The sequence below is a fragment of the Dendrobates tinctorius genome, unplaced genomic scaffold (assembly GCF_039654945.1).
Source record: "Dendrobates tinctorius isolate UK_male_01 unplaced genomic scaffold, ASM3965494v1 ptg000008l, whole genome shotgun sequence".
In the NCBI taxonomy this organism is placed as follows: domain Eukaryota; kingdom Metazoa; phylum Chordata; class Amphibia; order Anura; family Dendrobatidae; genus Dendrobates; species Dendrobates tinctorius.
The window spans coordinates 22,540,164-22,552,841 of record NW_027361676.1 but is presented as its reverse complement, the minus strand read 5'-3'; the positions used below and the strand labels follow the sequence as shown (position 1 = coordinate 22,552,841).

Sequence of the window (12,678 nt, the reverse complement as noted above, 5' to 3'; positions counted from 1 at the left end):
GAAATGTGTCATCTTTAACTTTATCCATTTAGAGATCATTTGACCTTCAACTTGCTTAACTATTCAAAGTAACAGTAATTTTGACCAGGGGTGCCCAAACTTTTAAATGCCACTGTATTACGAATTAATTAATAAATTTAAAAAAAAAACGTTTCTTTTTCCGTCATTTTGTAAGCTATTTTGTATTTTAATTATTTAAATATGTTGGTGGCTTATTTGGCCTATATGTTTATTTGGCCTATTATTCATGTATATTATATTTGTTTTTGTTTTGTTTTGTCTCTTTCTAGTTTGGCATCATCATACGCTTGACAATAGTGAACTTTGAGGTAATAAGTAAATAGTTTTAATAATCTTAAAAACAACACTCATGATGAAATGTGGATTTTTTTATTTTTGGAAGCTCTTAGTGACACTTGCCCAATTTTTTGTCTACACATTTTATAGTGAATATGGATAACTATCCTGTTGTACTTACAGGCCTCTAAAACTACATTTGATACTTCAATTCCTAATGTAGAGCTCTTCTGGGCACAGAACGTGGAATGATTCGATGCAAAAGAGTGCGCCAACAATTTGTGCCACAGATTGTAACACATGAGACGTAATGGAACTTCCATTACCATGGATATCACTTAGATGTGAGGATAATTATGATACATTAATTGTGTAAGAGAAAACCTGCTGACGGAACAGATTTGTTCTCGAGTCATTAATGCCTAAATGTAGGTCCTTTACATTTATGATTGAACATTGCTATAATAGGACTGCGATTGTTAAGGGACTAATTTTCCTAAACCAGTTACAGATGTGTCCTTACATATTTTTGGCTCAAAGTTTCCCAAGTTGACAGGCATAGACAAGATATGAAAAAATTGATTTATTCAGAACGTAAAACCTTTATTTTTTTAAGGTTAACAATATCAGGCCACTCATTTTGGAATATTTAGTATGTCGAGTCAACAAAAAACGTTCAGAACACATCTGTAGATGTAGTTTTAGCAACTCAGTATCAGCAATATAACACTCATCTGCCTTTAAGGGACTCTGTCAACAGGTTTTTGCTATGAAATCTAAAGACAGCTTCATGTAGGTGTTAAAACACTGAATTCTGAGATGTGTCACTTATCAAGCTGTGTGCTGTTGTTTACTTATAATGATGGTTGTATTACCAGAATCTTATCATTGCTTGGACTACAGCAGCTACAGCAGCATGTGACATCTAGTCTGACTCCACCCCTTCCTGTGATAAGCAGCTCACCATCAATAGACAATGTACATACTAGCCTGATGTGGGCAGGGTTAGCTTTCTGAGCTCTGCTACATGCTACATCTAAAAAATCTGTGTCACAACTGCTGCAACCAGTAAAATGAGTGATACATTGCTGGAATCAGGGTCTCTTTTTCAACATCATGCTGCTCTCCGATGAGGTAGCAAAAACTGCTGACAGATTCCTTTTAGGAAGATCCAGCATAATTATTTAAGTGTAAATCATTGATCATATAAGGTTTTTCTGGCTTATGAACAGATTACACAGATTTGTATTCTTCAATGAAAATGTAAGATCTATTTACCTTATAGACAAAAGGATTCTTTCGAGAGTCAGTTAAAATATCGAATCTTGTGTATACGTCATTCAGCAAATTGACAATCTTCATGGCCCCTTCGCCGGAAGCATGTTTGCTGCAGAATGCATTAAATCCTACAATCCCACTAAACAGAATTGTGACATTGTCATATCGCATGGCTGGGACTGGCCGCTTATGCCGGAGCTCATTAGCAACAGAAGGTGGGAGCACCGAGTACAGCAAGCTGCAAAGGGAAAGAAGATGGCACACAGATATTTAAATTGTAGCTGAGAAGATTTGCTATAAATCGAATTCTTAAAGTGTAACTGTCATTATAACTTTTACCAAAATAAATCAAGAGTACACCTGAAACTAAGCAAATTTGAAAGATGATATGAGAAAAATTTGCTTCTTTCGCTGCCAAAATGGATCAGTTATTATCAAAATTCTCAACTATGCGGTAAAATCTGTACTTCATGAAGACAGACTTTCCTGTTACTGAGATAGGAGATGGAAGGTGCTACTGATCAGATTCTATGTAGATAGGAGGGAGGAGCTCAGTCTGCAGCTCCTCCCTTTTCCAGTCTGCATATAATTGTATCAGTAGCGCCGGCCATCTTCTATCTCAGTAATGGGAAAGTCTGTCTTCATGAGGACAGACTTTCCCGTTACTGAGATAGGAGATGGTGCTACTGATCAGATTCTATGTAGATAGGAGGGAGGAGCTCTGTCTGCAGCTCCTCCCTTTTCCAGTCTGCATATAATTGTATCAGTAGCGCCAGCCATCTTCTATCTCAGTAACGGGAAAGTCTGTCTTCATGAGGACAGACTTTCCCGTTACTGAGATAGGAGATGGCAGGTGCTACTGATCAGATTCCATGTAGATAGGAGGGAGGAGCTCTGTCTGCAGCTCCTCCCTCTTCCAGTCTGCATAGAATTGTATCAGTAGCGCCAACCATCTTCTATCTCAGTAACGGGAAAGTCTGTCTTCATGAGGACAGACTTTCCCGTTACTGAGATAGGAGATGGCAGGTGCTACTGATCAGATTCTATGTAGATAGGAGGGAGGAGCTCTGTCTGTAGCTCTTCCCTCTTCCAGTCTGCATAGAATTGTATCAGTAGCGCCGGCCATCTTCTATCTCAGTAACGGGAAAGTCTGTCTTCATGAAGTACAGATTTTACCGCATAGTTGAGAATTCTGATAATAACTGATCCTTTCTGGCAGTGGAAGAAGCAGGTTTCTCTGATGAGATATATTACAAAGTTGCTTATTGTCATGAAAATAAAAATTAAATAACAGTTACACTTAGAAGAGTAGCCCTCATTTTTATTTTTATTTCGTAAATCAATAGTACAAGTAAAAATAAGAAGATATATTACAAAGTTTATCAGAGAAAGCTGCTGCTTTCTCCTAATGGATAGATTTTTTTCATGTTCAATTCATGGATAAAATCTGTATTCGGTGAAGTCATATTTACTCACTACTGAGATAGGAGATTGCAGTTGGTGCTTTAATCCAGACAGTCAGACCACATAAAATAGTCATTAAATTACATTATCCGCATGTCTGCTTTACATCAGCGTCATTTTTAAAATATCCTTTCATTTTGTTAGGATGTTTAAAATTGTAGCAGCAATTTTTAATTTTTTCAAGGAAATTTACAAAACCTTTTTTTAGGGACCTATCAAGTGACTTTGGGGGTCCTATATGTCGTAAAATATCCAAAAGTGAGACAATTTTAAAAACAACACCCCTCAATATAGCCAAAAACTGCTGTCAGGTAGTTTATTAACCCTTCGGGTGCTTTTCAGGAATTAACAGGAAGGACAAATGTTATTTTTACTACTTAAGTGTGGCTAACTTTTAGAGCAGGTCACTGTAGCCGGCAGAGTCTAAGGCCATTATTTGGCAATGAATTGCCATGGCAAACATCAGGCCCACACAATCATGATCTCAGCGTGCTGATTAGAGTTAAAGAGGGAGCCCCCACATTCGGTTAACCATTTAGATGCTGTATTCACTACTGTCCGCAGCATCTAAGGGGTTTAAAAGCCATGGTTGGTGCCAACACCAATCTAGGCTGGTGCACCAATGTGTCAGCTATAGTGTACAGTCCACAGCTGCTGCATTTTCACCAGTCGGGGGATGCTATTGTCTGATATGTGAGGTCAGTAAAAAGACGTATTGGTGGTCACCGGAGTTGAGTGGATGAATGTCATCCGCTCAATGCCGACTTTTATTTCCCATTGACTTGCATTGGGGTCGGGTTTCGGACGAAACTCTGACTTTTTTTGCCCTAGTCGGACCAGTTTCATCTGAAACAAATTTTGTTTCATGAAACCTGATCCGACCAAAGTTGCTCAACTCTAGTGGTCACTAATAGGTTAACCCCTTCATGACCATAGGTATTTTTGTTTTAATGTTTTCATTTTCCGCTCACCTTCTTCCCAGAGCCATAACTATTTTATATGGCCATGTGAGGGCTTGTTTTTAGTAGGACAAGTTGTACTTTTGAATGACACCATTGGTTTAAACATATCATGTACTGGAAAACGGGGAAAAAAATCCAAGTGCAGTCAAATTGCAAAAAAAAGTGCAATTCCTCTGTTGTTTTTTGTTTTTTTTATCACCATGTTCACTAAATGCTGAAACTGATCCACTATTATGATTCTTCGGGTCATTACAAGTTCATAGACACCAAACATTTTAAGTTCTTTTTTATTTAAGTGTTGAAAAAAAAATCTAAAGTTTGGTAAAAAAAAAAATGGGGCCATATTCCAAGACCTGTACCATCTCCATTCTTCGTGATCTCAGGTTGGCTGAGGGCTTATTTTTTGCGCGTCAAGTTGACATTTATATTGATACCAATTTGGTGTAGATACAATAATTTGATCGCCCGCTATTGCATTTTATTGCTATGTAGTGGCGGCCAAAAAAAACGTTATTCTGGTGTTTTTCATTTTTTTCTCGTTACACCGTTTAGCAAAAGGGTTAATTTTTTTATATTGATAGATGGTGAGATTCTGAACTTGGCAGTACCAAATATGTGTATGTTTTGATTTTTCTTTATTGTTTGATCTTGAATGTGGCGAAAGGAGGGTGATTTGAACTTTTATATTTTTTAAAAAAGTTTAATATTTTTAAAAACTTTTTTTTTTACTTTTTGCATGCTTCAATAATCTCCATGGGAGATTAGAAGCTGCAGTTGTCTGATCAGCTCTGCTACATATAGGGTATATTGTATCGCGTGTGTGTTGCACAAAAGCTCACTTGCTATGAGTGCTGACCACCAGGCAGTGCTCATAGCAATCTGGCAATGACAACCATAGAGGTCTGCTGGAGACCTCTGGTTGTCATGCCGATCCATTGGTGACCCGTGATCATGTGATGGGGTCATCAATGGGCGGGATTAGAGACGCGCTTCCTGGAAGAGCGAGTTATATGCCACTGTCGGAGATTAATAGCAGCATCTAACTAGTTAACAGCTGTGGGTGGATCGTGATTCCACCCGCAGCTATTGCAGGCACATGTCAGCTGTATAGATCAGCTGGCATGTGCCCGGAAACTTGAGGGCTCATTGTCGCAGCCTGCACCAAACAGGGGGTGTGCAACATCGGCGTGCTATTACGTCCGATATCGGAAACGGGTTAAAGGTATAATCACTCAAAGTTTGAAAATTGCAAATTTTTTTACATTTTTGTCAAATTTCTGATATTGTCATAATGAAACACCGAAAATATTGACAGAAATTTACCATTAACATAAAGTACAATGTGTCACAAAACAGTCTCAAAATCAAAGACCTATGAGGAAGTGTTCCAGAGTTATTACCATATAAAGTGACACTGATCAGATTTGAAAAATTTGACCCAGTCATTACGGGGTTAAAATTCTGTGAGGGTGAAAGGAGGAGTCACCATACACAGACACATAAATTCTGCTGCGAGTTCTCCTGAAATTACAATTATAGATCTCCACAGAACTTTATGAGAAACCAACTGCTATCTCCTAATTCAGTAATGGAAATATCTGTATTTACCGAATACAGATTTTACCTGCAATTTGAGAATAAATGATTGGTCTAGAAGGAGAAAGAAGTTTTTTCATGTGTACTGTTAATTGATGAAAAAAAAATCCTCAAATGATGGTTGTGCTTCAGAGATTTGATTCAGTGGTTGATTAGACGGTGGTGAAACGTTGACTAATAAGACTCATTACATTTCTGATGTTATAATTACGGTACTCCAATATGATACAAAAGCTTCTCTTACGTATCGGTCTTTTTCTTCTCATCTTCCAGGGCCCGTAGGGTGTGCTGCAGGCGGTCAGTAAGAATTTCTAGTTCTTGAGTCAACTTATACTCTTCTCTGAACTGTTCTCCAAGGAGTACTAGGTCACGAGTTGCATCATGGAGCGGGATGTCACTGAGATACAGTCCTCTTCGTGTCAAGTCATCCAAGTTCATTACACTGTCATTACAAGTATTATGGAATCATTGGTTATAAGACAAAGTATATTTGTCAGAATGACACTGCCATCAATGCATTAGAGTTACCATCACATAATCTATTTTATTTTATGAAGTTTGTCATGTTCACAACCCGCTCGCGTTTCTTCCCCTCCTTGGGTCTGATGCAGCACTTAACAACTAAAGGGCAAGTGATCGTTCCAACCAATCACTGTGCTCAGGCTTGTGCCATCTACATTAGTGGAGCTGTGGAGCCCACTGACTGGTCACATGGCCACGTGTAGTCATGATGCCACTGCTGGAGCCCGTCCATAAGAGACCCAGGCCGCGGCACAGTCTCTTTTAAGATATAAAGTATATGAAGCAAGTAGGGAACTTTTTTCTTAGGTTATACATGATAATTAAAATGTTATGGTACTGCTTTATAAAGCCAACTATGGCTATTTAAAGGAGGTTTTCCAGCTACGTAAAGGACACTTTAAAAGTGTTCTAAATAGGAAAAAGTACAAATTTCTGTTCTACTATGACTATAAAAGCACCAGAATTGTCCATTCGGGTTCGGCTTCTACATTTACTATAACACAGGACATAGGTAACCCTCCCTCTTCTGAATTGGTGACGTGTATATTTGGGGCTGGTTGTCTGGCTTATTCTACTAGCAAAGCCAGTCCCCCTTGTATTATTATTATTATGCATTTATATAGCGCCATTTATTCCATGGTGCTTTACATGTGAAAAGGGGAAATATAGACAAGTATAATAAACATGTGTAAGACAAGGGACACACAAGTACATAAAGAGAGGGGACCCTGCCCACGAGGGCTCACAGTCTACAGACTGTCATGGCTTATCCAGACGCAGAGATGCAGAGCAAGGGGAGGACTTAGCTATTCATGTTAGCCTATCTGCCAGTCCGCTTTATAAACATCAGGGCGAACAAGCTTAATCTTGTGTCAATGCAAATACGGAAGTGTAGCTGCTGGGACCTATACTTCTTATAGGTGGACAATAACTGGAAAGTGAACCTGTCAGCTCATACAGGGTGCGCAATCCATGAGTAGTATGTATCAGGCATGGGATGTTTCATCTCAGCGAGGTAAGTCTGACCCTATGCCGCTGTGATGGCTCAGAGAAACCTACTCTACAAGCCACCGGGGACCGAGAGAGCGTTATAGACTAGTCGGACGCTACTCCCCACCCACTGCCTTGGATTGACAGGTCTCTGCCTATACAAACACGTGGCTTTTAAAATATGCTTTCCACAGAGACAAACATACTGAGGTCATACACCAGTGCCTGATACAGGAGGTTGACCATGGACAGGGCAGCATGTGTCAGCTGTCAGGTTCACTTTAAACACAAATCTGCTATAAAATGCTAAATATCCTATTCTGTAGCACTGATAGGAAGTGCTAGTTTGTTGAAACAGATATTGATCGATCTATGGGATTTTACTGTCCTCTAATAAGGCAAAGCAGAGTATTTCTAAAGTGGAACGGGTACAAATTCATTGATATGAACATTTTGGAAACCACAATAGCCATCAAGATGACCATTCAGCCAAATGTACAGCATAATACGTATATACAAGAGCTAAGATTAGTGATTCCCTGTCTAGAAGACGCTGCTTCCTCTCATACAGCTGTAGAGTAACAGTAACCTAAAGATTTTTTTATATGATTTATTACCTTGGAGAACAGAGAAAAAGAATGTTGTCGGCTTCCGGCAAATAGATCATCTGTCCTTTCAGTCGCAGACAACTTATTTCAGTTAGAGTCAGTTCATCTTCAGTCTCTGATTTTTCCACATCCAGCAAACCTTCCTTGTATTAAATAAAATAATATGATAACAAACACTTCAGTAAATACCACTATATAGGCCATATTACCTAGTAAGACAGCAGAAATCATTATCACAAGTGTTGGTGAGGAAGCAAGATAGTCAGCAAGTGTCGACCATATCTCCAGCCTAAGGCAACTTGTTCAAAGGGAATCCGTCTCCAGGTTTTTCCCACTTAATATGAGAGCACCATAGACGAGACCCTAATTCCAGCAATGTCACTCACTGGGCTACTTGCTGTAGTTTTGATAAAATAAGTATCAGCAGGAGATTATCACTATAGGACTAGTAAACCTGCTTCCTCCATATTCATGAACTCTATATAACCCCGCCCCCACCAGTGATTGCTAGCTTTCTGCCCATGAACAGTATACAGAAAGCTGACAATCAGCAATGTGGGCGGGGTTATACAGAGCTCAGCATTAAGAGAACTGATAGAGCTGCAGAAAATAAAACAGTTTATAATCAAAACTGCAGCAAACAGCCCAGTAAGTGCCACAATCAGGGAACAGGGTCTAAGCCTGCTGCTCTCAGATATAGTAGCAACAACCTGGTGACAGATTTCTTTTAACATGTAAGGTGTAATTTTATGTTCCAGAACAATACATAGTTGAAACATATTGAGGATTCTACTATATCTATGTCTTGAATATTTTAATTTAAAGTTTTTTTCTTCCCCAGATGTTATTGTATGGATTCACATTGGTCAGCAGTGAACTATTAACATCTTCTGACCCCCACTGAGTCCTGAGTGTAAGGAAATTTATGTCCATTCAATTGAAGCTAGCACGGCAGACAGCCAAAAACAGCAGGGTTACTTGACTGGAGCACATCTTTACTTTGTACAGTCATGTAGTACTACACAGCACCTATTACCAAAAAAATAAGATCCCTGACTCCACCTGAGTGGGTTTAGCTCTTCATGGAGGTTGCCCACTGTAGCTTAGAAGAGCTGTTTGTCCTACTGGGAGGTATAAATGACCTACAGGAACCACTTTTTAATGCTATTTACATTTACAGAAATTCGAACTTAATCCTAGATTTTGTTAGATGATGTTGTCCACAAACTTTCATTTATTTTTTATGAAAAAGTGCACAGTTGTGGACAGAACTGATTGATATTTATATCATGTGATGTTCTACGTCAACAGGGCATTACGCGGAAGCCATCATGCTCGCGGTTTAGGCCAAGTCAGACTTGTGTGACTGATGCAATCTTCTGCAATGCGTAAGATGGTGGCATTTTTGTGATTCGCACAAAGTGTTTGAATTCACTGGGACCTGCAAATTTCATGAAATTCAACACAAATTCAATTTGCATTAAATGATCTCTAGTAATTATCTGTTATGAAGTCCTTCAGATTGTAATCTTTACTGACAAGGAGAGGAAGATGCTCGCCAGTATGTCATGCTGGATCTGCTATTTTGGGATAACTATACTGTATCTAATCAGACTTTGATCAGAGTGTGGCCCGAGTGTCATCCATTTTTCTCGTGTGTGAAGAAATGCTTTTTAAAAAAAGTTTTCTCCACCTTTTCCTTTCCGAAAGTCTGCAAAAATCGGACAGTACTTGGATGTCGATTTTTTTTATTTTTATGCATATGGGCCGCCCTCCCAGGGCTGTGGGGTACTCGGTACCGGGCCCGATGAGCTTCAATAGGAGATGTTACGGCAGCTGTGACCCGGCCCCTGGCCCTGGGCGCCCATTGTAAAAGAGGTTGTTTCAGTGTGCTTGTGGTGATGAAAGTTTATAAGTGATTCGTGATGCCACCTGTGGTGTTTGGCAATGAAGATATAAGCCGACGCTGCAGACAGATCCTCTGGGACAGATGGTGTGGTGCAGCAGTGATGGTATAGCCCTCCACAGGCAGTGCTGTAGTCCCAGGGCAGAGTAAATGGAGTGACACGTAGATGGTGCAGTGTCAGATGCAAGGGATGTAGCTGTGCTGGGCAGGTTGGCGCAAGAATAAGTGGAAGACACCAGGGCATGTAGTTCCAAAGCTTTACTCACAGTCTGTTGTACAAACAGGTGCCTGCCTCCGTGCCGTGTCCTCCGGGTCAGGGACTCAGTCAACCTCCAGGCCAGATGGAATACTCCTTTCCAATGCTCCGCCAACATGTACCCTTCTGAACATCTCCTCTAATAGCGCCTTTAGGTGAAGTACTCCTAGTCCTGAGTTACACTGGAGTTCCTCCTGTCCGATGTTCTTATGAACTCTACTTGTACGGCAGACAGCTGTAGCCTGCTTCGGGGACTCCTTGCTACTAAGTCCCGGCTCACTATTATGTTGCTGTTGTGCCCCCAAGTCTTGTGTGGGAATAAAGTGGTCACTACTTCTATTCCTCCAGTGTCTGCTGCAGGACCATTAGTATCCATACAACCTCGGGGACGGGGCCCCGGTCTTGCACTTAGAACTTCTAGGAAGGGTTCTCTTCTAACCCACGTCCTCTGTTCTCTTTTACTCCTCACGTTCCGCACTGATCTTCCTCTCTATGGAGAGTCACGCTTCCAGTCTACGCTGCCCTCTCTTCCTTTCCCGTGCCAGCAGACCCAGGTCACTGGGATCTGCTGCAGCACTTCCATTCATCTATCCCTCCCTCCGGGATCTTCTTGTCTTCAACTCTCTAACCAACTGACTGACTAAATCTAAACTCTTCCTGCTCTTTGTAATGTCATCTAACTCCACCCACCTCCCAACACGTTTCGTGTTCCAAGCAGGGAGCCACCAATGGGTGCTTTGCTATACTCCAAGCAGGCAGCCGCCGAAGGTGCTTTGCTACACTACTTTGTGGTGTGGGGTGCAGATGTTGGAGCGTGGTCAGGAGTCTCCACCTTACCTGCATGGTGGGATACCACACCTCAGGAGGAGGTGCAGTACCTCTGTGGTGACTGAGCCTCAGGGGCGCCACAGATACACTGACTTGCATTTCTGACTTTGATTCAATCCTTGGATCAAAATCAGACAAGTCTCCGTGACCTCACACAGATAGCACTTGTATGTGAAATTGGGCATCTGAATGAGCCCTTACTGTATGTTTAACCTTGAATAATACAAGAGGGAAAGAAAGGGAAAGTTAATTTTCACTGATATCAGGAGTGGAAAACTTTCTCAAAAATCAGCAAGGCTTTTTTAAGGGTCAATAGTGACTTGCAAGATTGCTGCTTCCCACAGGTGGCACTATAGAGTTCTAATCCTCTTCGTCTCTGAAGAGGCACTTTACATATTTACATCTTTAATTTCCCATAGGGGCATTGCACAACGAATAAGCCTTCTTACATTGGCATGCCAGAGCCGGTATGACACTCTCCAGAAGGAGAAACCTTGCCCCTTAGAGCTCAATCCAGAGCCTCTCACCTAGCCAAATCAGATATCATACTTTGCAGTAATGAGATTCTGATTTGGTTTTTATCCTAAGTCATACTCCAAGGCTTGTTAAAGGGTCGGTAGTGACTTGTAGGATAGCTGCTTCCAACAGATGGCGCTATAGAATTATAGTCCTCTTTCTCTCTAAAGAGACAATTTACACTGCTAAACTCTCAACACTTTGTTTGATCTTTTGTTTTATGTAGAAAATTGACAGTAGAATGCAATAAAGATAACGGCCATATACATGAATTCACCCATGTTTCATCCTTTGTCTTTGATATTAAAGGAAAGTTGGCAATCAGACTTCTGACCAACACAATAAAAGCAAGGGACACTTCATTAAGCCTGCCTGGCACTATGTGACATGTAAACTTTCTACGACAGTCTTTGGTTGCTATGATCCTATGTAGTCCAAATAAAATCTTGCTGTATACTTTAAAATGTATTTTCCATTTTGTTTTTCCTGTGCTGTGACATCTGAACGATGGATAACATAACCTTATTAGGAGATATTGCAGCTTTACACATAGTATAAATGAGAGCTGGCTGTGAACTCCTATGTCGAGCCAATCATAAATATTCCAGAAATAAGGCCAACAATTTAAGACATTACATGAAAATTCATTTTTGCAAAAGATTTCCCTCGTGCTCCTTAGCAACAGGTTTTTTTTCTGATCATAAACATGTCTTGTCTGTTGCTAACAATCACATGAGAACTCTCGGCAGAAGTGGACCTTAGCTGGAGGTTCACATATATTTCCTACATGAGGTTATAAGTGGTAGGATGGGAATTATAAAGTTTGCAGATGCATCATTCAGTAATCCAATAAATATAACACGTCCCGTCATGGAGTCAGGACACTCTCAATTAGGGAATCTACTACGGACTAGTCATGTGGTGAATGGCCCGGTTGTGTAGAGGTTATGTGATTCCTCGGCTTATTATTCGAGTGATACAGATTAGAATACAGCATGTAACACAATGGCATTGGGCGCTAAGGGGTTTGCTGGTAACCAATCCGCAAGAGATATGGTAATAGCTAGTGGACGAGATGGAGCGTAAAATGGGCAGCGGTGGCCAGCCTAAGGCATGCCCGTGCATCTTGATATGTCACCCTTGTGTGGTGGATGGATTATCTCAGCAAAAGAGAAGGGCTCAATAACATAGATTAGACAAATTTGTGAACAATATTTGAGAAAAAACGGCCTTTTGTGTACATAGAAAAAGTCTTAGATCAAAAGTGTGGGGTTTATAATTTTGTTCAGTGCAGTAAGCAATGGATCTAATCCACTTCCAGACGTGGGGTCTACGAGCAGATAAAAAGTCTCCTTCACACCTCCTCAGTCTTTTATTTCCCATGCTACACTGTAAGATATTCCCATCCTTTTTTTTCTGCATTTTCCCCCACTAAAAACCCTGAAATTTTCTTCT

General features: G+C 40.5%; 1 protein-coding gene across 2 annotated transcripts in view; it reads right to left on the bottom strand.

Moving 5' to 3' along the window:
* Positions 1-12,678, bottom strand: part of GUCY1B1 (guanylate cyclase 1 soluble subunit beta 1) — a 125,188-nt gene that overhangs the window by 25,893 nt on the left and 86,617 nt on the right. For both annotated transcript variants that reach the window (XM_073576430.1, XM_073576431.1), the window contains exons 8-10: positions 7,727-7,860; positions 5,842-6,039; positions 1,576-1,813 (exon numbers count right to left, since the gene is read on the bottom strand). In XM_073576430.1, the coding sequence (XP_073432531.1) occupies positions 1,576-1,813; positions 5,842-6,039; positions 7,727-7,860 (570 nt within the window). The remainder of the gene's footprint in view (positions 1-1,575; positions 1,814-5,841; positions 6,040-7,726; positions 7,861-12,678) is intronic.